The following is a 26,930-nucleotide window of genomic DNA, read 5'->3' as shown; positions in this document are numbered from 1 at the left end:
CTTTAAATTGTGCTTTGCTGTGGTGAAGGTGGTAGGGTGTCCTGCCATCCGCCAAAATGTCAACATCCTCTGAAGGCATGGTAAAATTTGGATACTCAGTAACCCTGCACCATTGACTAATAGTATGAAGGGTTTTAGAACTCTTGCTCCAATATTAGGAGGTTCCTCTACCATTCTGAAGAAAATGTAAGATGTTAGAGGCAGCCTTGGCACAGCCAAATGGCATCACCAAGATGACACCCTGAGCCGATAAGGTACTAGTGCACACATGTAAGCCAAGAGTCATAAAATCATGTGTGCATGCGATTAAGGAGAAGGGTAGGTCTTTTCAATTTTGAGAAGAGGATATATTTTTATGACTTTGGTACATTTATCAGACGTTTAGAGGTTTGGAACACAGGGAAAAGTTGAACATTGTGGATTATTTTAGGATAATTTCTGACAGGGAATGAGTCCTTCTGGAGGAGCCTATATGGGAATTAGAAGCACTAATGACAATCATAACTCTTAGATTCATTAAAACACTGTGCCTGAAAAGCATTTCAGATTCCTTTGAAAGGTTCTTATAAGTTCTTTTAAAAATGCTATTGGGTATGTCTTCTTATAGAGTTATTTAATTATTTGGTGGAGAGAGAGGCAGTATCTTCGTCTACATGAGAGGCCAATATAACAGCCCTTTCAAGAGGATATTCAGCTTTGCTGCTTGTATCTCAATACTGATGTCGAGATATTTTGAAAGATGTTTGCCAAAAACTGTGATAAAATATGATTATAGAATATGCCACGTTCAGTTACGGTGTGGGGGTCATTAGAAGTAGAGAAGCCACGGGTAGAGATAAATGTAATAGATTTTTCTAGAAGGCAACAAATTCCTGTAATATTGGTTAAAAGGGATACAGCGAAAGCCTCTGACGTTTGTACGGTCATATTGGGTTGGGAGCCTGAGTATATTGGGCATGGGACTCAGACCTGTCAGAGCATTACTAGATATTTATTATGCCCCATGACAAAGGTATACTGTAATGGGTATTAATGAGGGCTAATGTCACTTGGAAAGGGAATGAGAAAGTGGGGTCCTCTCTCTTCCTTGCTGTTTTCCAAGTTGGTAGAGGTTTGCAGGGTGAAGCCTTGGCACAGCCAAATTACATCACCAATATAACACCCTAAGCCGGTAAGGTACTAGTGCACACATATAAGCCAAGAGTCATACAAATGTGCGTGGGTGCAATTAAGGAGAAGGGTAGGTCCTTTCAATTTTGAGAAGAGGACATATTTTTACGACTTTAGTACATTTATCAGAATTTTAGCAGTTCAGAAAAGAGGGAAAAGTTTAACATTGCAGATTATTTTAAGATAAATTCTGACAGTGAATGGGTCCTTCTGGGGGAACCTATATGGCAATTAGAAGCACCATCGGCAATCAGAGCTCTTCGATTCATTAAAACATGGAATCAGAGCTTATGGAATTGTTTAATTATTTGTTGGAGAGAAAGGGAGTATCTTTGTCTTCATGAGATGCCAATATAAAGGTCCTTTTAAGATTTTAAGAGGATCCTCAGCTTTGCTGCTTGTATCTCCATACTGATGTTGAGATATTTTTAAAGATGTTTTCCAACATGCATAGTAAAATATGACTATAGAATCTGTGAGGTTCAGGTGAGGTTGTGGAGGTCATTAGAAGTAGAGAAGCTATGGGTAGTGATAAATGTAATACAGTGTTCTAGAAGGCACCAAATTCCTGCAATATTGGTTAAACAGGATACAGTGAAAGCCTCTGACCTCTGTGCAATCATATTTGGTGGAAAGCCTGAGGATACTGGGCTTGGGATCCAGACCAGTCAGAGCTGCAATAGGTATTTATCATGCCCCATAATAAAGGTACACTGTAGTGGATATTTATGAGGGTGAATGTCACTTGGAAAGGAATGATAAAGTGGGGTAATCTCTCGTCTTTGCTCTTTTCTATGTTGGTAGAGGTTTGCAAGGTGCGGAGAAAACTGACATAGATGGATAACACACTTGCATGTCAAGCATAATATTTGCTTATTTTCTGTTGGCATACAGGCACTGATAAATGATCTTCCTAGTGAATGACCTTGCTGGTGAATCTGGTACTTCTACTTGTCTGCTGTCTCCTTGTAGGCCATTTACCTTAGAATATACTACACACAAGCTCATAAAGAGTTATCGGGTTGATCACCTTATTCATCAGTACTGTTGGAGGCCATCACTGGGATAGTCATGTAAATAATCACATTCTAATAGTGTAAACTTTTTTTGTAAATGCAGCTCCTTTTCCTTAACCCTCTGTGTGCCTGTGGCCAGGTGGCCTCGTCCTTGGCCACGGTTCCCATGTACCGGGAACAAGACCAGCTCATCCTGCACCCAGCCCACGGGGGGAGTGCTAGTGGGATATCATTGGTGATTGCTGTGTCCGTGCAAAGTAGCTGCTGGAAAGTGAGTGGTATAGGTTTTGAGTACATAACTCTTTGTGATAAAGCCATACTTTGTTTATTACTTATTTTAGACAGTGATTGGTGTTGTTGGCGCATTTGGCAAGTTACACTTCTTAGAAGGGATCATGGCTAGCCGCAGAGTGACTGCTCAGCAGATTGTTGCAATGCTTTTTGAGTCATCTTCTGACCATGATTATGAGACTAACTCTGCATCTGAGGCAGAGGAGGAAGTGAGAGATTCTGGCAGTGAGTTTTCTGTCCGAGAGGAATCTTCTGATGAGGAAGCGACTCTCAGTGCAGATGAAGGGCCTGTTTTAGAGAAGGACACTGTTGTGCCAATATTGCACCAGCCTGGGGCTGAAAGGTTTCCTAATGGAAGACCTGACACCTGGGTTGCCACAAACATGGAGTAGCCACAGTTGCCTGATTTTACTGGTCTCCCAGGGTGTAGAGCAAATACGGAAAACTTTTTGCCTGTCAATTTCTTTCCGTTGTTTATGAACGATTTATTTTTTGCAGAGATTGTTGAGCAGACTAATTTGTATGCGGAGCAGTATTTGAGGGACAAAGCTGCCAGACTTAGGCCTCAGTCTAGAGCTACCCAGTGGATTCCCACAAATCTGGTAGAATTGAAAAAGTTCCTGGGTTTGACCTTTTTGATGGGGTTGATAAGGAAGCCGTCACTGGCCTTTTATTGGTCTACTAGTCCCTTGATGGCAATGGCTATATTTCCTGCAACCATGACTGGGTGGATCCATGCGAGTCACATCTCCATGGACTCCTCCAGGTGTCTAATTTTCACAACTGTCTGGGTTTGGTAGGTTTCCCTGGATGAAGGCCACACCCAGGACCAAAAACGCAGGTGCCCATTCCCACCCCCACCCGCCTGGAAAACGAGGTAGTTTTATAATAGATCATTTTGATGTGCCCACTTTGTGTTTTGGGGCATTTTCTGTCGTGGGCACTAGGCCTACCCACACAAGTGAGGTACCATTTTTATTGGGAGACTAGGGAGAACGCTGGGTGGAAGGAAATTTGTGGCTCCTCTTAGATTCCAGAACTTTCCATCACTGAAATGTTTGAGGTTTGCAAAGGATTCTGGGTAACAAAACCTGGTTCTCCCCATCCTGGATTCCCCTAGGTGTCTAGTTTAAAAAAATGCACAGGTCTGGTAGGTTTCCCTAGGTGCCGGCTGAGCAATAGGCCAAAATCCACAGCTAGGCACGTTCCAAAAAACACGTCTGATTTCAATGTAAAAATGTGATGTATCCATGTTGTGTTTTGGGGCATTTCCTGTCACAGGCAGAAGGCCTAACCACACAAGAGAGGTACCATTTTTATTGGGAGACTTGGGGGAATGCTGAGTAGAAGGAAGTTTCTGGCTTCCCTCATATTTCAGAACTTTCGATCACCGAAATGTGAGAAAAAAGTATATTTTTTTCAAAATATTGAGGTTTACAAAGGATTCTGGGTAACAGAACCAGGTGAGAGCCCCACAAGTCACCCCATCCTGGATTCCCCTAGGTGTATAGTTTTAAAAAATGCACAGGTTTGGTATGTTTCCCTAGGTGCTGGCTGAGCTAGAGGCCAAAATCTACAGCTAGGCACTTTCCAAAAAACAGGTCAGATTTCAATATAAAAATATGGTGTGTCCATATCGCATTTCCTATCACGGCCATTGGGCCTAGCCAGTGTTATTGCCCCTTGTCTTTCTCTACATTTTTCCTTCCAAATGTGAGACTGTGTGTAAAAAAGACGCCTATTTGAGAAATGCCCTGTAATTCACATGCTAGTATGAGGACCCCAGAATTAAGAGATGGTCAAACAGCCACTGCTTCTCAACACCTTATCGTATTCCCATTTTGTAAATACAAAGGTTTCCTTGATACCTATTTTTCACTCTTTATATTTCACCAAATTAAGGCCCATATTTATACTTTTTGACGCAAACCAGCGCTGGCGCTGGTTTGCGTCAAAATATTTACTGCCAGCTAACGCCATTCCAACGCACCAGGCAGGCGCCTTATTTATAGATTGACGGTAGCCGGGGCTGCAGGCTGGTCAGAGAAAAAAATAAATGACTCTAACGAGGCAACGCCGGCGTCGGGAAAAATGGGGATTGTACATCAAAAAAAGGTGCAAGTCAGTGTAGAGTAAAAAATCATGTCTCTAAACGGACTTGCACTATTTTTTGACGCACACCCACCATTGAAATGATTCCTGTCTTAGCAAAGCCAGGAGTCATGGCCCCCTGTGAACATCAAAATCCCTCTGTGTGTGTCATTTTCTGGATGCGGGAAACCGCCTTGCCTTAATGACATGCAAGGTAGGCATTCCCATTCAAAAAATGACTTTAAGGCCTGTGCGCCTTATTTATACTCCTGCGTTATTTTGACGCACAGGAGGGGGCGGGCCTTAAAAAACTGCGCACAGCCTGATGTGCGCCATATTTTAACGCCTGGGTGAGGGCAGCCATTAAGGGACATGTGGGCCCACTTCCATGGTCTCTGATCATGGAAGTAGTCCAGAGGTGCCCTTCCCTGCCCCCATGGACACCCCCTGCCACCTTCGCCCACCCCTGGAGGACACCCATGGATGAGGGGACCCATCCCAGGTAATTACAGGTAAGTTGGGGTAAGTATTTTTTTTTTTTTTTTTAAGTGGCATGGGGGGCCTAACTTGGGCCTCCCTACATGCCACTGTGCCCAATGTCCATGCCCAGGGGACAGAAGTCCCCTGGGCATGGCCATTGGGCAAGCGGGCATGACTCCTGTCTTTGCTAAGACAGCAGTCATTTCAATGGGAGTTGTGAGTCAAAAAATGGCGCAAATCCGGTTTGAGCCATGATTTTTTACTCAAACCTAACTTGCACCATTTTTTGACGCACAACTCCCATTTTTCCCTACGCCGGCGTTGCCTGGTTTGAGTCTTTTTTTTTTACTCTGACCGTCCCGCAGCGCCAGCTAACGTCAATCCTTAAATAAGGCGCCCACCTGGCGCGTAGGAATAGCGTTAACCGGAGGTAAATGTGTTGACGCAAACCAGCGCCGGCGCTAGTTTGCGACAAAAAGTATAAACATGGGCCTACACCCTTTGTTGATGCCATTTTCAGGGAAAAAACCACAAGCTTTCTTCTGCAGCCCTGTTTTCCCATTTTTTTTAAAAAACGAAATTATTGTTGTATTTTGACTAATTTCTTGGTCTCCTTCAGGGGAATCCACAAACTCTGGGTACCTCTAGAATCCCTAGGATGTTGGAAAAAAGGACACAAATTTGCGTGGGTAGCTTATGTGGACAAAACGTTATGAGGGAATAAGCGTGAACTGCCCCAAATAGCAAACAAAGGCCTGCCACCTGAGGGGAAAAGGACTGGCAGCAAAGGGGGTTAAAGGAACGGGGTTTCATTAAAAAAGATTTGCATTTTTAATTTGTTTGAGAGTTTGCAATATTCCCACAGATCACTGCTTACTACTTAATAAACGTTACTCTTTCCCCTTTGTGAATGTGTTTTCACCACAACTGGGGAGTCAATAACTTGTCACTGTTTTGTGACTCTAACAAAACAATGATACATACCATAACGAATCACTGTTCCAAAATATGCCCCTTCCAGATAGTGATTTGTTATGCCTTTCTAAACCCATTTTGTGATTCTGTAACCTTACCAAATACCAAAATGGGTTTATTACATTTCAGAATGACATTTTGCAGTTACAATACCCTGCAATTATGCGAACTGCAGGCTTTGACACCACAAAATGGCTTAAAACATCAGGTCTCCAATTTGTTTCACAGCAGAATGTCTGGGTCAGTAATGTATGTGCATTATTCTTCAGCAGCAGGCAATAATAATGTAGAACACAATTCACACTCTACAGTTTACTGTTGATTTTTCTGTCATAGCATTTAGTAATAATAGTGTTACACAGAAATACCCATTCTAGATTTCACAAGTTAATTATTCTTTTACAACATTTAGGTCATGGAATGCACATGTCTAGACATTCTACACCTCAGGGGGAAATTACTTCCTCAACCCTATTTCTAGTCCAAATACTTACTATCATGAGATGTTCCACCTCTACCCAGGCCCACTTGCCCTGGCCAGAAAACAATCAAAAAAGGTTTTAGACCAAAGACCCCCCCTAATCCTGAAGTCCAATCACCCTTCACCAAACCCAATGATAAAAGGGCATGGAACCCATTTCCACTCAAGGTAAGCCTTGGGAGGCTGGGCCTCTTGGACATGGATGTGTGGCTTACTTGTACTTGTCTCCCTGATGGGGTGCTGTGCTGGACACTGTGTCTTGGGTTAGGGTACTCTCCCTGGCTGTCTCCCAGTGTTTCTTGGGATGGCTGGGCCTTCCTGGTTTGGGGTTGCTTTTTGCCGTGCCATGCGATTTACGAACCAGGGGGCTTACCTGCTGGTCAGCGAGCCTTCTCTGTGTCTTTCTTGATGTGGGGGCTGCTGCTGTGAGGTCGCTTGCCTGAGGCTTTTCTTTTTTCTTTGCCCATGGTAGCAAGTTGTTCCTGTGTTAATCGGGACGCCTGTTCCATGGCACGCTTTGACCTACCTGTGCGGTGGTTGGATCCACTGTATTCTACTGCTGGTGTTTTCCCCACTGCGTGCTTGGTCTGAAATGCATGCGGTATCTGGATGCCGCTGTCTTGTCCGGCTGTGGTTTCTCTCCGCACTTGGATCCGGCAAGGTACAACGCAGATTTCAGTTCAACAGGGGCTGGTTTCGCATACTGCTTGTTGTGGTTGTTTCCAATGGTTCTGGTCTCTATGGTCGCCAGGGTGGCTAGGGGTCTGACTCCCTCGTGTGGCAGGAGGTCAGAGCTGCTGTTGGCAGGATGTTCGTCCGGCTGAATCTTTTCACCGTCTGGCCCCTTTGGTGGGTCTTACTCTCTGGCCTCTCTTGCATTTCCAGTGGGAAGTTGTGTAGAGTCTCACTGTCTGTCCCTCTCTGCAATGTATATTCCGGGGAAGGACAAGGTTCTAGCGGACATACTCAACAGATTTTCTCCTTCTTTCCTTGACTTCTGCCTGGCTCCAAGTATTTTTGCCCAAATATGCCGTAGTTTTGGCACTCCTCTTGTTGTCCTGTTTACAGTTGTAACCAATTCCCTCCTTCCTCGTTTTTTCTCGAGGTCTCCAGTGCTGGGTTGTTGGGTGGTGGATGCTGTGTCCCTGCATAGGCCACAGAGGCTTCTGTCCGCCAGTTCTCTCTTCTGCCCTAACTGTTGGACAGGCTTCAGAGGGAGTCTGTCTCTCTCATTCTGGTGGCACCCCTTTGGCCACAATTGGGTTGGTTTCCTCTGTCGGGATTGATGGCGGAGTTCTCTCTTCTGCCCTAACTGTTGGACAGGCTTCAGAGGGAGTCTGTCTCTCTCATTCTGGTGGCACCCCTTTGGCCACAATTGGGTTGGTTTCCTCTGTCGGGATTGATGGCGGCGGCGCAGGAGTAGATCCTCCCATTTCTCCCATGTCCACTTCGGTTGCCCATTCTTCCCCCAGCCACTTCCCGCCGGCTGTGTCTGCATGTATGGCTCTTGGTTAGAGGGAGCTGGTGTTGCAGGGTTTTTCCACAGGTGGCGACTTTCATTCAGCACTTTCGGAAGAGGTAAACCGAAAAGGCTTACGATCATCATTGGTCTTCCTTTGTTCAATGGTGCATGAGTTGGCCTTTGGATCCTGCCACTTGTCCTGCCTTCTCAGTCCTTCAGTTCCTTCAGGATGGTTTCCAATATGGGCTTGGCTTTGTTGTGGGTCCAATGGTGGCTATTCGGGGGCTTTGCTTGCCTTTTGGTGTCCCTGAATGCCTTCCTCTGGGATCCTGTCTTCTTGACCACCGCTTGTGCGCAGAGGTTGGGTGCGTTGAGGTTTTTGTCATCCCAGCCTCCCTATTTTCAGTTTTTTTTTGACTGGCTGGTCCTTCATTTGGGTTCTGGTTTTCTCCCCAAAGTGGTTTCCTCCTTTCACCGACGCCAGGAGATTCCTCTGCCTTTGTATTTTCAGAGCCTGATACTCCTGAGGATGAGCTGTGGGCAGTGTCAATCTCTCTCTCTCTCTCTCTCACATTTGGGTTTTTCATCATTATAAGGGCTTCTTTGCCTAAAAGGTTCTATGCCCACTTTTGAGTCAATGCATTCACTCTTTGATTTCCCTGCATGTCTGTTTGCCAGGTGGTGTTCAGGGGCAGTCCGTGAGGGGAGTGGCGACATCCCGGTGGAGGCTCATGGTGTTTCTCCCTCTACCTTTCTCTCCCATTACAGGTTGGCTGTTAGGGAGTTTTTGTCCTTTGAGTCTCAAGTTTTGGCTGCTATTCCTCAGTGCTCGACTTGATCTCCTGCCTGACGCCTTCTGGTTTTGCAGTACAGTTATTTCTGCAGCATCCAGGGTTTGTGGCATTTGGTTTTGGAGGGATCATGTTGTTCTGAGTTTGCTTTGGTATAGTCTCATGATAGTAAGTTTTGGGACGAGAAATAGGGTTGAGGAGGTAATGAATTAATTACTGACTGGTAATTCTCATTACTCTGAATACACTGTTTCTTGTACCAATACTTACGCCCCACCCTCCCTGTTCCTTCCCGGGTTACAACCAGTCCCCCCTTGGTTTTCGGGCTTGGGAATGTACAGGATGTTTCCTGGGCTCCATGCCCTTTTGTCACCAGGTTTGGCGAAGGGTGATTGGAGATTAGGAGGGGGAGGGTCTTTGCACTAAAGCCTTTTTTGATTGGTTCTGGCTAGGGCACGTGGGCCTGGGTAGAGGTGGAACACCTCATGATAGTAAGTATTGGTACGAGATACAGGGTATTCGGAGTAATGAGAATTATTCCTAAGTAATGAATTCATTATCCTACAACACCATGTAAATCAATAGTCCATACACATGTTATACTTCGAAGATTCTTTACTCTGTAATAGCATGCACTAATACATTTCATTGGTTCTTATTTTGATTCTGTTAATGATGTCTCTCTGTTTCCATATACTGCTGGGGAAAATATTTGGCATGATTGCAATGGTGTTTTTGTTTTACTATGAATAATATTTGTTTGCCCGGCAAGGGCTTCAATACAATCCCATGGTTCATCCAGAACTGATTTTTGTTTCACTTCTAAAGTATTGTTGTGAATTCCGTGAAATTATTTTGACTATTTTAATAACAGCATAGCATCAGAAGATTTATTTGAACCCTTTCGACTAGCTCGAATTTTCTGTCTTGTGCAATGTACAACACAACACTTTAGAAAACAACTTGATAACACAATTGGAGTTTGTGACATATGTAGTTTAATAGATGTATTCCAGTTACAGAAAATGCCCCAAGACTAAACGCAAACCACAGACAGAGGTTTCGAGTCTGTAACAGACATAACAGTTGAAGAATGTCGAGTTGACGGCAGTATACAGTCCAAGAAATGGCAGACAGTGTGTACAGAGTGGGTGTAGGCAGTGGTGTACAGTACAAATATGGTTTAGGTATACACTACACAGAAGGTTATAAAATCTGCTCAATAGAAATGACCTTGAAACACCCTGGGAGACAAGATATTGCACGGAAGGAGCGAAGATTACCATCCTAGCATCGACTGACATCTATAGCGACCTGAGAAGGAGATTCTGCGATGGAGACTAAGATCTAGCAACATAACCCAGAGTTCTGTAAACTATGGTTTGTTTCCAGGAGTCGAATTCTTCTTTTCTTCTCCGGGACAGGATTTGTTAGGTGGACTTTATAGTTCTGAGTAGCACCTTTCAATCTCATAAACAGGGCTTCAGGTTCTAAACATGTAATACCCCTTGTGTTTGAACTGGATTAAAATGGGAATTTAGAGACGTGTTTTGAGGTTGTTGGTAGGGAGAGAGAGGGTTGTATGCAGTGACGCCATAAGACAGTGAACTCATTTTAATTTTGGTGAGCAGTCATTCACCACTCTACATTTAATACATCTTTTGCCTTGAAGAACTATGTGAGGTTGTTTGGACAATAGCCACCCCAGAGCTGCCTCTGCCTCCTCCACCTGATCCACCAATACTTCCCCCACCCCCAGAGCCATATCCTCCACCACTCACAGAGCCATATCCTCCACCACCAACGCTGAATCCACCACTGCTGCCTCCCACACCATATCCGCTGCCACCACTAGCGCTGAATCCACCGCTGCCGCCTCCCACACCAATTCCGCTGCCACCACTAAATCCACTGCCTCCTGCAGCATATCCTCCGCCTCCTCCTCCTCCAGAGCTGTAACTTCCACCACTGCTGACCACAGCTGCAAGAAAAAGCACATCAGAATTATATTTGAGCATTTCTGGAAACCTACAACAGAATGTACAAAACGCAGCATTGCTCCAGAAACGGTTGAGATACTTACAGATGCTCACTGCATTCTGAATCTCTCCAGACATCCTATAGGAGAAAGAAAATGAACATTGGTGAGAACAAGAGGTTGAGCACACAGACCTTTGAGGATCATCTTTTTGGTTGTGTGTTTTTTGTTATATAATATCCCAGAGGTCACATCATAACAGCTATACACACCATACTAAAAACACAGTAAAATGATAATAATTCGGATGAAGTGTCATTAAATTATTGGTTTGGTACAGGGATTATCATACAGTTCAGAGAGATATGGTGCATAGAGCGCAGCTACATATGAACTAGAGATTCATGACAGAGTCAATATGCAAGGTGCATTGTTTAGCCTTTAAGTACACCGAGTTGTATGAGGTGTATGTCATTGAAAGTAAATTTACTAATTTAGATCCAAACTTCATTCAGAGTCCTTTGTGCAACTCCCTTACACATTGGTTCTTCATACTCTTTCAAATTTAATAAAGGATGGATATTTAATTTAATTGACCCAGAAATGGTTTCCTCTGCCAGTTCAGCCACTCACTTTTAAAAGGGTCGAGCATAGCAGCGCGCAAGCGCTGCTTTTCAACCTGTTTTAATCTATTCTGTGGGCTTTAACCACCCTGGCCTGTCTTTCAAATATCCCTTGATGTCATTGAAAAACCTTTTATGTGTGTCCCGTCTTGAGGCTGTTTCGTTTCACCTGCAGACTGACCCTGTTGCATGTTTTATTGCACGATCACCCATAAACTTTAGTGTGTGCTCACCTCTTTTTTCTTTCTCTCTCCCCTTCGCGCTCCATGGCGGCCAATGCCGCTTTGAAGTTCTAACAAGTGGTTTATGTCCTTGCCGCTTTTAAAGCGCCAATGACAATGTTAAGATGTGTCATGTTTAATAATTTCTTTAAACTCTTCATATAGGTATAGAATGTGTTTTGTTTCTCCTAAAGACTGGAATGTATCTTTTCCAAAACATTTAAAAGCGTTACCTCTGAATGAAATAAATAGTTACTCCTCTAATATATTTACATGTTTGTTACATTTGAAGTATTCATGACTGAACTAGAATATTATCAGGCTAATGAAAACATAGTTTGATTAGAGGGATTTGTTTTTAGTGTATAAGTACTTCCAGTATCGTCTAACCTCTCCTGAGTCCTCTGTAAGCACTAAAACGGACCCTCTTTCCTCAAGTGATGCTCAGCTGTCTGCTAAAGCATAGCTCCGTGCTTGCTGCCCTCCTCTCCGTTTATAGCCCCATCTAGACTAAGCTCCCAAGATACGACCTTGTATAGTCTAGAGTCCGAATATATTAAATAACGGCAATATTTTAATTTTTTGCTGCAGATATAGGAAGAAGCTAAAGGGAAATGTTTTAGTTATATGCAGGGCCACTGGAATTATGTGCAGAGAGGATCAAGTTATGTGGCAGGGTTGACCAATTTATGTGGCAAGAAAAGTCCAGTTATGCATTTACAACACCAATAACTCTAACTCAAGCAAATGCGAGGCCTATTACATTACAAATGCTTGTTTCTTTTGACGTTTGCTTGAAGTTTACCAGTGAGAGGAATCCTTTCACCTCTTATTCAGGAAGTAATAGTGACTTATGTGCATGGATGTTCATGTATTCTTCTTGATGATTCCCTGCTATTAATCATGTGCTAGCTTGAAAAACTCAGGTCAAATGACTATTAATCACATGTGAAAATGAACGCTTCTACCAGCACAAGGCCGTTCTGGGGCAAATGTGTGGTTTTTCTAAAGTCACCTGACTTTTAACATATTTTTCATAAGCAGACCACAAGGAAAATCTTAAAATACAATTTAATTGATCACTTCCACGTTGTCACAGTTCACTCACCTGTGTTCTTCTCCCTCCAGCAGGGTCTTATAAGTTGCAATTTCAATGTCCAGGGCTAGCTTAGCGCTCATCAGCGCCTGGTGATCCTTCAGCTGGCGAGCCATCTCCTCCTTGGCCTTCTGGAGTGCTTTTTCCAGCTCCGCCAACTTTCCCCTGGCATCCTTCAGGGCAAGTTCACCGCGCTCCTCAGCCTCAGCAATACTAGTCTTCAGTCTGGCAATCTGGACAAAAGTAGAACACATCAGTTAGAGTACTCCTGCTTTTAATGTTATCAGGTTGCTACCACCTTTACAACTAATATCTGGTAGGTGTAATTCCTGAATACATAAGTTTCATAGTACAATGTAGCCAATGTCTTATCTGGAGACTTCCTCTCACTGTTATGAGTTCCATGTATGATCGGCTAGGGTTGCACAAGCCTGATATCCTCATTCTTCCGCCGCTGGATGAAGTTTAGTGAATCATAGTTCTAAACACGTGCCCAAGGATGGACAGTATTACTGTGATTCCTTTTTTATCAGAGGCAGAGGTAACTAGAAAGGCCTGCACTTGCTATTTCCTTCTTGGTGCATCTTTTTTACCCTCCAGTCAGGGGCGCTCCCTATAAATGATCAATATTCATTTAATATTCTAAAGGAACTTTTTTCTAGTTGCTTATTGAGCTCCATCATTTGACTGTTTCTTCTTCTGTTGGCATTCTAAAGGTGTGAATAAACCGTTAATCTGGAACTAATAGAAAGTTTTATCCTAAAGAAATGGACCTTTAGATCTCTGAAGACGTGCAGCCACTTGACAAGGCTTTTAAGGACGGAGTTAGACTGCCCCAGTGTATTCTTTAAAGTTATTTCCACCGGAGTCAACGTATGCATTTGAGGAGAGCACCTTTCTCTGCCTGAGCAGGTATTTAATTAGTGCACAGGAAAATACTCACATACTTGAACATGTAGCATAATATGTGCAGAGTGAAGTCTTCTTCATCAAAGACTGTAAAGACTGCTATGAAAATGGTGCATGTGATAATAGCTAGGCAAGACATATATACCTGTTTTTTCACGCTGTCAATTTCTGCTTTCAGTCTTTGGATTGCCCTGTTCAGCTCAGAAATCTCAGTTTTACTGCTCTTCAGATGGTCCCCGTGCTGACCAGCGGCTGCCTGAAGCTGCTGAAACTGTGGAACACAACAACAGACAAGCATTGGCATGCTAATAGCTCTGGCTCGAAAGAAATGTTGTATGGTCATGTGAAACATTACAAGTAAATGGGATGTGGAAGAAATTTGAATTTGTGTGTAATGAAAGAACTGTAGAATACATATTGGTGTAGGTTAAAAGGGCAGGTGAGAGTTGCTCTGTCAAGCCAGACCTAAACATCCAAATATGTTAATGACTGTCCTGCTCCTATCTATGCTGCTGCCAGAGAAAAACACCATACAATATCTAGTCACCTAAGACACTTTAATGGCATAACAGTGTTGAATGTGTGCCACTGAAAGTTTGAATTCAGGCAGCTGAATAAATAAACAAAATTATCACAGCTGTGTGGAGAGCAGGCACATTTTTGTGTGGATGACAAGTACATTTTTGTAGAAGCATCCAACTTCTGCCCAATCAAAACAAGTACTTGTGCCTTCCAATATGTGGGTGGAGTCAAAGGCTATCGATAGTGATGCTCACATAATTGTCTGGCGACAGTTGCACTGCCGTACCATACCACAAAAAAATGAATAGAACAAAAGCTTATACTTACAACTTTCAAACAAAGATGAAAAGAACAAAATTTTATATTTTGCCTGGGCATTCACTTTTATCCATCACCATCTTCACGACTATGATTTGCTCCAATTTACAACTTATTCCGTAGCCTTGGTGTGCTTATGAAATAATATGTGCTTCCAAAATACCCCTGATGCTCCTCAGGGCTGAAAATCTGGCATTTGCTATCATCCTGAACTTTGTGACTCAAATGCACGGGAAGCGTTTCCGGGGTGTTGATGCTGTGTTGTTCAAAGGTGTTTTTCTAATGAAGCCATCAAATGATTTGGAAACATATAAAAATTAATTTAATGGCTGACACAGGTGTATTTCATAAATGATGCAGGCTTATCTATCAACCAAGAAGGCAACGCTTTGAAATATGCATGGCAATTTTGATTTGTCAGGCATGGCATTGCACTGGAGTTAGTGATGCTCACATAATTGTCTGGCGACAGTTGCACTGCCGTACCATACCACAAAAAAATGAATAGAACAAAAGCTTATACTTACAACTTTCAAACAAAGATGAAAAGAACAAAATTTTATATTTTGCCTGGGCATTCACTTTTATCCATCACCATCTTCACGACTATGATTTGCTCCAACTTACAACTTATTCCGTAGCCTTGGTGTGCTTATGAAATAATATGTGCTTCCAAAATACCCCTGATGCTCCTCAGGGCTGAAAATCTGGCATTTGCTATCATCCTGAACTTTGTGACTCAAATGCACGGGAAGCGTTTCCGGGGTGTTGATGCTGTGTTGTTCAAAGGTGTTTTTCTAATGAAGCCATCAAATGATTTGGAAACATATAAAAATTAATTTAATGGCTGACACAGGTGTATTTCATAAATGATGCAGGCTTATCTATCAACCAAGAAGGCAACGCTTTGAAATATGCATGGCAATTTTGATTTGTCAGGCATGGCATTGCACTGGAGTTAGCAATTCGGGTTGGGATAAGCAGGGTTTGTAGGGTTAATTATTGATCCCCTTGCATAAGCATCATAGTGCAGGACTAGCTTTTTAGAGCAGTATCTACCTGCACAATAGATGCCCTGTGTGTTTAGGGGGGGTCAATAAATATATGATGTTAATTTGCAGTTTCAAAGTCAGTAGGTTCCCAGAAAAAAGGTTTGAAATGCAAGTATTTCTGAATAAAAGGTGGCAGGATGGCAGATGACATTTGCAGCACTTTATGTCTGATTGAAAAGATCTGTGGTGATCAAGGGAAGTGGATAGCCGATAAAAAGATGTGCAGTGATTTCGGTGGTCATATGAGTATGATCAGAGACCTAGGTTAAAGAGTGATCATTTTAAATATTTTACACATCCGAGGTCCCATGTTGTTATGGATTTTGAAGGTTATAACCATATTTGTGAAAGTTCCTCTGTGGTAGGTTCAGAAGATGATCTAGGACACCCTCCACTGGAGATAGCATCCTCCGAACTAATGAGCAAGCACTCTATTATTCTCTAATACAGACTACTGTTTTTGCAAACAAATGTGATCTTCTACTTTCACTTTCCTGGACCAAAACTCCCTTTTGTGCTATTTACTGAAAACAATTGTGTGCTACTTTATCAAGCATGCTCACCACTCAGCATGCTCAATCCCTCCCTATGCCCCACATTTTTTGGGTAGTTCCCTTCATTCACTTGGATGTGGACTGGAAACTGCAATATGTCAGAAAATGGACAGTAAAAATATCATCAGACATATATAATTTTCCCAAATACCTAGTACAAAAATATCACTCCTTTGTCTGTAGATTGTCTGTTATTAACTTTGTAAGGTAATATTTTTGTGAACAATATTTATCACACAATAGGTAGGTCTCAACAATCTAGTACCATTCCCTGTGCCTGAACCTTTCACTAGCGTGCACCTCCTTGTCTCATGTAGGGCCTCATTTACAACAAAATGATGCAACCTGGTGCTGCAAACAAGCGCCACACTGAGCTATTAAGAAAGTGCAGGGATGCGCCCTATTTACAACAATATGATGCGTCCCTGTACTTTCCTTAGTACTGTAGCACAATTGGCAGCCTATCGCCAACGCATGCACCCTTGCAGCATGGTGCAAGAGTGCCTGCATTGCAGGAATGTTTGTTGATGTGCAGGAGGCGACTCCTTGCTGTGCATAAACAATCATTAATGGAGTTTTCCTCTTTCTATGTGTGCTTCAGAATGCAGCACACATAGAAAGAGGAATAAAATGAGAGAAATAATATTATTTCTCCCGTTGCACCATTTTTACCTCGCCCCTGAAGAGGCTTAGGAATTTGACACATTCTCGGACTTGTAAATCTAGGAATGCATTAGATTCCTCCCGGTTCTATGAGTGTTGTGTGGGACAGCAACACCCATGGAACACCCCTTTCATGCAGTGTTATGCTTGAAAGTGGTCCCCATTTACAAGGCAATGAAAAGCCACACAAAGTGGCTTTGTGTGGCCTTTTAAATATGGCTGGTACACTGCGCCACCGGAGCATAAACAAATGACGCTCTGGTAGCGTTGTGTGCTGCTAGGTCCTTGTAAATGAGGCCTGAGGCTGGAGTTCTTTCTGGTTTTCAAATGTAGAGGTTCTTAGTTTACATACCTGGGACATGTACTTGGTACACTGTTTCAGTGTATAAATAGATTACAGGAGGTGATGATTGTTAGCTGGTCTTCATTTGGCCTGCCCCACCTGCCTAGGTGTCAAGTGCGCCATATATTTCCTAAAGATGTGCAACAGTACTCTGTTGCATACACTTTTATAGAATGTCCAATAAACCTGGGAGTGAGCCTTCAGCTACATCGTGTTGCTGTCCACCTTGCCTGCACAGAAAACGTCCAAACATCCTCAACACAAATGTGCAATTACTCATATCAGTCTGTTTGCTACCATGGTCAACTTCATCTGTCATCTGGTCAGTTCCTGAAATTGCAGTCTCTGAAATCCCAGTAGATTCTTTCCTGGACAGTTACCTGTTATCTTTCCAATGATTTACACACCCATTTACCCACTTTAAAAGGGAATGCATCGTTTAAGTCAAATACGCATGTAGTGCCTTTAAAAATGAAAATCCCATTGAATTTTGCGATTTAGCAGATAGAAAACAAAACATAAATTTTTGATATTTGCCTTCCTGCAGTTGGAAAGTTATTCAGAAGTTTCAAAGTGGTTATAACAGTTATTTAAATTTAAAAGCCCGGATTGGACATGAATGCTTTGGTTTTTTCAACCTTTGCATCTCATGGAGATAGGAATCTTTGATTTCTCATCGAAGAATCTAACTCCCAAATTTTGTCCCTCTCTGAGCTTCATAGTTTTTTTTTTTTAAATAGATTTCCCCTGTCTACACTCTTTGCAGTTGAGCTTGGGGGTTATTTGTGCCAACACTGAGAATCCTGCCAGAGTCACATATTAGCAGAAGTGTCTCATGTTCTGGATATGGGCTCTGGAGAACAGCAATGAGCCTATTTACATTTTTGGTTAACAGTACTCTGTCAATTTTTCTGTATTATGTGAAAGCTAGTATTCACCTATACCTCTACAAACAAAGCCTGCTTCATAGAATTACCCGTACAAGTTTTTTTTGTTCAATTTGAGCTCAAATACTACTTTTATAGACTTTTATACATATTCCCTCCTGTCAGGGAACTTTCCCAACAGTGGAATTTTAAATTTCTTTTAACTGCAATGATCAATAAAGCCTTCCCGTTAATTGCTATTTGTTAATTTAAACGTACCCATTAAAAAGTGGCCTTGTATGTGGTAATAGCATCAGATTGGAGTGACAGTGAAAGCCAAGCTTTATTTCTTTCAATCAAAGCCACATCCTTTCTTTCACGAGATGGACCTGTGCATAAACCCTTCATTTATTCCATATGTGCACTTGGAGTTCCACCAGAATCAAGAATGCATAATGTATGAGTCATTAGGTATGTAATTTAGTGAAAACTAAGGGCCAGATGTACGTAGGGACAGGTTTGTGATTACCAAATACCACATTTTTTCAGTTTTCTGTTTGGTATTCACAAATGCCCATGTTCTAATGTGTGTTCCCCACACTGTACGAGTCCCAGTGGGTCGCAAATAGACCTACGTAATTAATATTCATGAAGTAGGTCTCGCTTTGCAACTCATTAGAAATCACTAAAATCACAGGGATGATGGCCTACTGGGGTCAGCAGACCACAATGTTTGAGACTGCTTTTAAATAGACCAATCTTTTTTTTTTATAAGGAGCCCGTTTTCCTTGAAGGGAAATGGGATCTGTTTAAAAAAGAAATATGAAAAGTTTTCTTTACAAACTGCATTTCAGTTGCAAAACATTCACACATACCACTGCAATTTGGTACTAGGAAGGGATGCCGAAAACACACCGCTTCCTAATACTGAATTTCAAACCCACTTTGCGAGTCGGTAATAGATCACTGAATCACACATATAGCCTGGAACATCAAAAAATGTTTTTTTGCAGTCGCAAACGGCCCAATTCTGAAAACGCTTTGTACATCTGGCCCTAAATCCAGTAAAGCAGAGTAATGCACATACCCAAAAAAATAAAATAAACATCTTTCTGCATTATTTCTGTGGATTTTCTAACATTTGACTGACATATTTAGTAGTTTGGAAATAGGGAGCCATTCACCAACCAATGAAGCCACCAACCGAGGAAATAAAATTCAGAAATCCAAGAAGCCAATCGATCATAAAGTAATTGAACTGACCCATCTAAGCTATTGCAGAGTGATAAAGTCCGAAATGAACTAGGTTCATTATGTATGTCTAATAAGAATATGTTCTGACCCTTACAAGTTTTAACCATTATGTTAAAAGACAGATGCTGATCAGGTAAATTACACATTTCTAATGATGGCCACTTCAGAGTAAGTGACAGTGCTGAGGTATGAGCTTCCATAAATTTGAAAACACACACGTTTCTGAAATCAGTTTCCCGGGACTTTTTTTTCATAATATGTCATTTTAGATAGTAAGATAAAAACGGTAGCATACAACGCTCAAACCATTTGTAACAAAAGACTAAACTGAGTTGTAAGGTAAGCTATCATTGCCTGGGTGATAGGTCCCCTTTTTTGCACAGGGCTATTAAATCTGAGAAAAACTATTTTAAGTAAAAATGAGAGATTGCCCTTCGAAGTAGTTTAGCTATGAGATGTTCACATAAACACTGAAGAAACCGGCAATGCTGTGACCCCCTGCCTGGCTCTAGGATGCCCAGCCATGCCCTGCACGCCCCCCTCATGCCCTACATAATATCGAGGTTCTGCAGTCTGACAGCTATAGTGCACATATACCCAACCGCTTCCTGCCACAGTCTACATACCCCTGGTCATGCACAGCCTTCCTACGGCCACGCTGTGCACCTCCCGAACTACTCCCTGCGACCCCCTGCAAGAACCTGTGAAACTTAATATAATACCAGCCACTTTCTGCACACTCACAGCAATGCTTTACATAACCCCAGCCAGACTCACCCTTGCATCTAGTGGCTAGAAGAGAGGACCTTTTCTGCCCGAGGCATTGGGAAACCTGCAGTGGGAGGAGAGCTGTGCCCATACAACAAGGCTGGATGTTGTGGGTGGGGCGGTGGAGGGTGTGTGGGGGGGGTTGTAGTAGTGGAGGGGGGTGGAATGAGTTTAGGGACGCTGTACTACTGTTCATTTTGAGCCCTGTCATTATTACAAAAAGTGTAAGATGAATGCAGCTGGACTTTGTTTACTTTATGGCATCATTTTCACCTCACCTAATTTGTTTCTGGCATAAAGGTGTCTACATCTGCGCAGTTGCAAGTTTGTCAGGATGGCTTGGTGAGTTATAGGCTTGATGTTGACATATATTATGATATGCAGGTCACCCCAGCAGGTCTGAATTAGTCTTCTATTCTTCTATTCTTTCATGGCCAGTAAATGGAATGCTACAGCATTTGGTAATAGTAACATCTGAATGTACCACCCTACCAACCTTATAAACAAGTTGCTGTGCACATCTTACATGTATGAGTTTTAAAATGTTTAACGTATTCATACTCAAACTAGTGATCGTGTTAATTATTTTACCCCATCTTTTGGGGCTGTGGTTCTCATTTCACCATCTACATACATACATATGTAATTGTTGTAGCTGATTGTTCTGTGAGGAACACAATGTTGTTTACACTTGAAGTAAAGTACTTAAAGTCTGACTTAGACCCAGCCAGATGTACACTGTTTAGCCACTGCAGAAGAGGGATGACATCTGCTGCCCTAGTGGGCCAGAGCCTGCCATATTCAGAAGTCACCTCCTACCTGATGGAGATCCCTGGGCTTTTAGAGGAGCTGCTGCTATGGCACCTGCTCTGAAGGCACTGAAATACTTCGCCTTGCTGGTGCAATGATCAGTAAGCCTACACAGCAAAGATTTTTGTTTTACAAACACAATCTGTCAAAGTGGAAGTGTGTTTTAAAAAAACATATATAAAGGAAACGTCTTTGGGACACTGGGAGTTTTCTCCCAGCATGTGTGGTCAATTCCGTGTTTTCCTGTCAGGCTTTACTTTTCTGTCTCAAACAAGAACAAATGATGTCAGAAGGGCTTCCCTAAATAGGGTGAGCGTTCTGAGGCATTTAGGCTGACAGCCTGTTGTATGTTGGCTGTCTGTGAAAGTTTCCCTGACACTAAATAGAGCGGGCAAACCAAGAGTTTAGCAAAAAGGTACTCTGCCAAGTTTGTAACAAAATATTGTGTACACCAAATTCAAAATCTGACCCTAGGTTCTCGGGTAACAGACATATTTATCTTCAGCCCCCATTCTAAAGAATATCTCATGTTGCTGATTGTTTTACAATTGTGAATTCTGAAATATCTCATTCTTGCTTTTAACAAAAATGAAATAAGTTAGTATTGCCTTGGTATGTGTGATATGTTGGTTGCCAATGAAGCAAATTATGGCATTTAAATTATGTTCTCATGTGCCAAGCAGAAGATGATATCTTTCCCTAGATTCATTGATGCACCTTATCCCGCTAGTGCCAGATCACGTGTCACATACCTTGCTTGCATAGGCAGCCTCTGCTTCAGCTTGACTCCTCCTGGCGATTTCTTCATACTGAGCTTTCGCACCAGCGATGAGACTTTCCAGATTCAGGCCTCGGTTATTGTCCATGGAGAGAATGACAGAGGTGTCCGACATCTGTCCTTGGATTTCTGCAAGTTCCTGCAGTAAAAGTAGCACAACATTGAGCAAATTTTAAGCTAACCCTTGGTTCTCCCCCATTTTGCTGTCCTTGCTACTGTTAATCATGTGCTCTCTATTTGTCTTCTCTCAAAAGCACAGATACTGCACCTTTTATGTTGTTTCATTTCTGGACTTCACAGTGGTTCATTGCATGGACCCTTCATATTGTACAGGCATTATTGCCCTTTAGTTTTATGGATTCTGGATTTTTGTCAGGCACTTTGGGTGATATTACACATATACATAGACTTGATACATTACAGACTTTAGGGCTACAAAGCCGCCCCTGAACGAAAAGGCGACGTGCCACGGCTTGTTTAAATATATAGGTACCCAAGGATTCAACAGTGGGCAATGCAATTGTGCTGAAGATTATATGACCGATTATATGACCATATCTCTTTCATGGATCACCACTGGTAGCTGGATCCATCTGCCCACTTTAATTAGGGACGATCCGTTCTATGGGTACGGGAAATCCCTCTGCTATTTATGCTTATTGAGTATAACTTCTATAGGTGTTAAATGTTGCCCTGCCTTCTTTCATTAGGGGTTCTCAGCTCTTCGGAAGCTGGAGGTTCCTCTATTCTCATTAATAATGTGTGAACCGTTCTTTAACAGGTATAAAAACCTTTGCCCTTGATGATCAAGGTAATAAACAGAAAACAATGGCTCACTGTAGCATTATTCATAAAACATTGTTTAAATGGTCACAGTCGTACCTGCCTTGTATTCTAACGTGGCCAAGCGTCCCAGTAGTCTAATGCAAAACAAGCCAGTTGAACTCTACAAATTAATTTACAGTTTAAAGTGGTTGTTATTGGTTCTATTGGGTCTGTCTTGTTTTCCTTTTTATGTGCACATTTATCTCATATTCGCTTATACGGCACACTAGCCACAATTCCTGCTTATATATTACATTGTTGTCCACAATTAAACACATTTATGTGTGCTTTATTCCCTGCCCTCTGCTTATTCAGATATTAATTTTTTCAGAAGAGCTGACTTATCAGTCACACGAGGGATGGCTCACCATGATTGTATGCCTATGAATAATGCACGGGTAACACTCCACTGAACAATTGTTGCCTATTCCCGTAGATTATATAGTATGGGTCCTGTTGTGATAAGGGATCCTCAGTTCTGAATTAGAGGTGCCTCTGCCGTCTTTGATTCTGAGTTCTCCGTTTTAACAAAACATACGTTCTCTCACATATCTGGTTAAAAGCCCCTACTTATATAGAAAATAAAGTTTCCCTGCCCTTCTTGAGTTGAGGGTAGTTCTGTAGGAGGTGGTTGCTTTTCTGACCACTTTCTAGATGGGTTTTCTGTTCTGAAGCAGCTGTCACTTTGCCCATTGGATAGGCATGCCACCCTTTTGAATCCAGAAGTGCCTCTAACGCGATTGATCCGGTTTCTCTAATTTCTATCAGAACTGCAAGTTCATAGTCCCTCTTTGGCTAGGGGCTCTCAGTTGCTGAACAACAGGATGCTGCCCTGCCCTTTGTCATTTGGGGTTCTTAGTACTAGAAGAGGTGCATACCTTCTCCCTGTGTACCTGTGCTTCACAGCATCATAGGAGCTGGATGCTGCCCTAACTTCTTTGGTGAAGAGTGCTCAATATGAGTGGAACTACAGGTTACTCACCAGGTCAAATAGTCTCTTGAGGAACTCAATCTCATCAGTTAGACTATCCACTTTAGCCTCCAGTTCCACTTTCTTCATGTAGGCGGCGTCAACATCCTGAGAAAGAATCACAATACGTTATTAGTGCATTGGATGATAGATCTAATTAGATTGCTCCTTGGTGGCCTTTTCAGGGCAACTAAACACTGGCTCCTACTTCAGAAACATCGAGAGGATTTCCCCTTTAGGGACTTGCAGGAAATCAGGTCGAACCTCCCTGCTCACATACATTATAATATGTTCAACATACTCAGGTGCTGTCTGATGCAATGGTGCTGACCACGTTGTCCCCCGGCATGACACCTGCTGTCATATTTCTCTATCACTACAGTCATTCGTAGGCTTAACCTCCCTCTTTCTGTGAATTTGCACTTTTGTTTTTGATCCCTGAGCCCCAGCTGTTGCATGTTGAGGGCTTCCATTGTCCTGAGCACTGTTTTTCCCTTCTCTGGTACCTATTCTCCTCTCTACTGTTCTTCATCCTGGACACTGCCAAGATACTGTCCTCACAGGAGGATAGGGGCACAGAGCACTCCTAGTCAGAAGACTCAGACTCATGGACACGGTGCAAGAAGACCTAACATTCCAGATAAGGAGAGCAGACCTTGTGCCCCTTTGGACCCCTGAACATCACAACACAGCCTCGGGGCATGCACACAGCGTCCCCTGTCGCCATTGCCTCTCAGACCACTGACCTTCTTCAGCACCACAAACTCGTTCTCTGCGGCTGTGCGCTTGTTGATCTCACCTTCGTATCTGTTGGAGTAAGATACAGATTGGGGGGGTTAAGTCATGACAGATTCGCACCACGAGCTTTTTTTGTAATGTAGGTATCAGCCAAAAAGCAAGACATCTTTGTGTTCGCCTTTAGTGCAGCACTTCATTGTCAAGACCCCGATTCTGTGCACGATCCCAAACCTGACACATGCACTGAACACAATTACCCTTCCATATTTACTGTATGAATCTGATAGCAAATCAACTACACCCTGTCTGCATTACACGGAACACTTTACTTCTTTGTTACAATCTAAAATATGCCATTAACATTCAAAACAAATTTGCACACCTGATTCTGAATAAGAACAGGGTCAAACTGTACAATCCATTTCCTGTTTGCTATCTTTCCAGTGCACACCGACCAGAACCTCTTTTGTGTGCATTTCTGCTACCGGCGCTGCACTTGCTGCTTGACAATGAATTGAGCTAGCGGCCTGTCCTGATTTCCAAGGAGAGTTCCCCATCTCCACACTCGGCCTACCGCGCAGGCGCGAGGCACCCCCCGCCCCCCTCCAGACAGCCCCTCACATACTTCTTCTTGTAGTCCTCGACGAGATCCTGCATGCCCCGCAGCTCGTTATCCAGACGGGGCCTTTCATTAACCAGCTGATCTAGGTGCCTTCTCAGGTTACTAATGTACGTCTCGAAGAGGGGCTCAAGGTTGCTCCTTTTGGTCCCTTTTTGGCCATGTTCCTGCAAAAATTTCCACTTGGTCTCGAGCACCTGGTTCTGCTGTTCCAGAAATCGGACCTAAAAGTCACAGGAAAGACGATAGCTAAGTCTCTGTGCAATAGATGCTTCACTTGACCACGACGATCTCTCATTTCATCACTTTCGCTACCTGTTTCCATTTACAGTGGGAGCACTTGGGATGGGGAGAGTTTCTATCACACTAACCACAAACATTTGCTTGTTCATGTGTGAATTTTTCACCTAGCGACATATATCAGCCATGAAGACTTTTCAACATCTTCGAACAACATAATGGAGCCAGCTGCCTTCCCAGTTCGGGCAGGGTCTGTGAGTTTATGAGTGACAAAGTTTCAGGAACTACTGTGAGTGAGCACAGTTTATTAAAACCTTCATTGCATACACACATACAAATTAGGGCATTTATGAAGACCTTACATCCCAGAATCGAGGCACAAGAACATGTTCACTAAGCAACAACCATCAGCATCTTTTCGAACTGAAGTATTTACAAATCCAAGAAGAGTTTTCAAAATCAACAGTCCCTACTGTTTAAACCTGTTGTATTGCTGATAGTAATGTTAGTCCTTTTGACTGCTAATGCATTTGTATTTTCAACGTTATAAGTAAAAAATACATCTTTGAAAAAACAGCCTCTACTAACTAAAAAGAGCCTATTTCATTATTTAACATTATAGTGAACCACAAATTAAAATATGTGTCTATAAGAACTAAAGAAATTAGGTTCTTGGCTTACCTTGTCTATAAATGAAGCAAATTTGTTGTTGAGCGTCTTGATTTGCTCCCTTTCCTCGCTTCGCAACTTGGAGAGGGCAGGGTCAATGTCCACATTGATTGGTGTCAGGAGGCTCGGGTTAATGGTCACTTGTTGGATTCCACCAGGAGGACAAACTGGGAAGGCAGGAGCAACACCTCCAAAACCTCCTCCGCTGCCGAAACCTCCACCACCAAGACTACCACCTCCACTGCCATAGCCCCCTGCTCCTCCACCTAAACCACCCCCACCCCGAACACTGCCTATGCCGAAGGAAATTCGTTTAGTTCCCCCTAAGCTATAGAGGCTTCTGCTGCCAAAACCACTTGCACCACCAGCTCCACCGCCGCCACCAACACTGGTACGCCCATAACCACCACCGCCTCCACTGTGAGACACAGAGGTAGAGCTAAAGCTGACCCTTCCACCTCCTCCCAGAGAGGCAGCGCTGAAACCCTTGCCTCTTCTTTCAGACTGAGAGTATGAATGTTGAGAGTAACTCATGGTGAGCTCCTGAAAGAGTAGCCGAAGCAAGGAATGATCAGTAAAGGTACGGTGCACAAAGGAGCCGAAAGGAAAGGAGACAGTTCCCCTTTGATTATTAAAGCAGGCATCTGCTTTTATATGTTTTGGCAGGTAGGCTGGGTCACAGGCAGCTAAACAAGCCAATTTACTCATCAACAGGGGCTTGGCACATTTGGCGTGCCTGGGAGGAACCATTCCTTCACAACCTGTTTAATGGGGTGCTAAAGGAACACGCCTATCGCAGAGTACACGAATTAATAAAAGGCATTTGCTTGCAGGCTTCGGCATTATGAAATACTTTTATGCACTATTCCCGCAGGGAGCAGGGTTCAGTTAAGGTATGCAGGAAAATGTAGATCTCTGTGCGACTCTTTATCTTATCGTTTTTGTCTGCTGTGTCTCACACAAGATGCATCTCCTACATCTGTGGGGGCAGTTTTGTCGTGGTTTTTTTTGTAACAACATGCATATTGAGATCTGTCTGCTTCAGAGATTCACACTCGGCATCTGTTTCACCAGGGGTTAGTGAGTAGCTGGCAAAGATGCCCTTGACTGATGTTTCAGAGAAATCGCCAGGAACGACAAGCATCAATTTTCAAATCAGCAGAGTGACTGGCAAAGGACCATTAATTTCTCATAATGTGGTGTGGGAATGACATTGTTCTCCTTCAGGCTAAGTTTCTAATTCGATGAGTATGGGCTGTCACTCTACACCGATCAGGTTCTTTGATTACCTGTTTTGCTATTACTGCTGTGTACCTGAGAAGAAGCTACCTTGGGATCTGAATGACTTGTAGCTGAG

The 26,930-nt window shown here is 42.9% G+C and overlaps 1 protein-coding gene across 1 annotated transcript; it reads right to left on the bottom strand.

Moving 5' to 3' along the window:
- Positions 1-9,732: 9,732 nt before the first annotated feature.
- On the bottom strand, positions 9,733-26,338 carry LOC138292206 (keratin, type II cytoskeletal 5-like). Its single transcript, XM_069230652.1, has 9 exons — positions 25,586-26,338; positions 24,671-24,888; positions 24,054-24,114; positions 23,320-23,415; positions 21,487-21,651; positions 13,730-13,855; positions 12,688-12,908; positions 10,841-10,875; positions 9,733-10,738 (listed from the first exon to the last, which is right to left on the bottom strand). The coding sequence occupies exons 1-9, from the start codon at positions 26,321-26,323 to the stop codon at positions 10,407-10,409; spliced, it is 1,992 nt and encodes a 663-aa protein (XP_069086753.1). The 5' UTR covers positions 26,324-26,338; the 3' UTR covers positions 9,733-10,406.
- Between the last annotated feature and the right edge of the window lie 592 nt (positions 26,339-26,930).

Source organism: Pleurodeles waltl, chromosome 4_2 (assembly GCF_031143425.1).
Source record: "Pleurodeles waltl isolate 20211129_DDA chromosome 4_2, aPleWal1.hap1.20221129, whole genome shotgun sequence".
NCBI classification, from domain to species: domain Eukaryota; kingdom Metazoa; phylum Chordata; class Amphibia; order Caudata; family Salamandridae; genus Pleurodeles; species Pleurodeles waltl.
Note: the sequence above shows the minus strand (reverse complement) of the source record. Positions and strands in the feature narration are given on the sequence as shown.

Coding starts and splice junctions, on each gene's coding strand:
- LOC138292206 (XM_069230652.1), bottom strand. CDS start 26,323: ATGGTTCCTCCCAGGCACGCCAAATGTGCCAAGCCCCTGTTGATGAGT. Junction 23,416..24,053: donor AGTTTGTGGTGCTGAAGAAG/GTCAGTGGTCTG, acceptor ATTCTTTCTCAG/GATGTTGACGCCGCCTACAT. Junction 10,739..10,840: donor TCAGAATGCAGTGAGCATCT/GTAAGTATCTCA, acceptor TTTTTCTTGCAG/CTGTGGTCAGCAGTGGTGGA.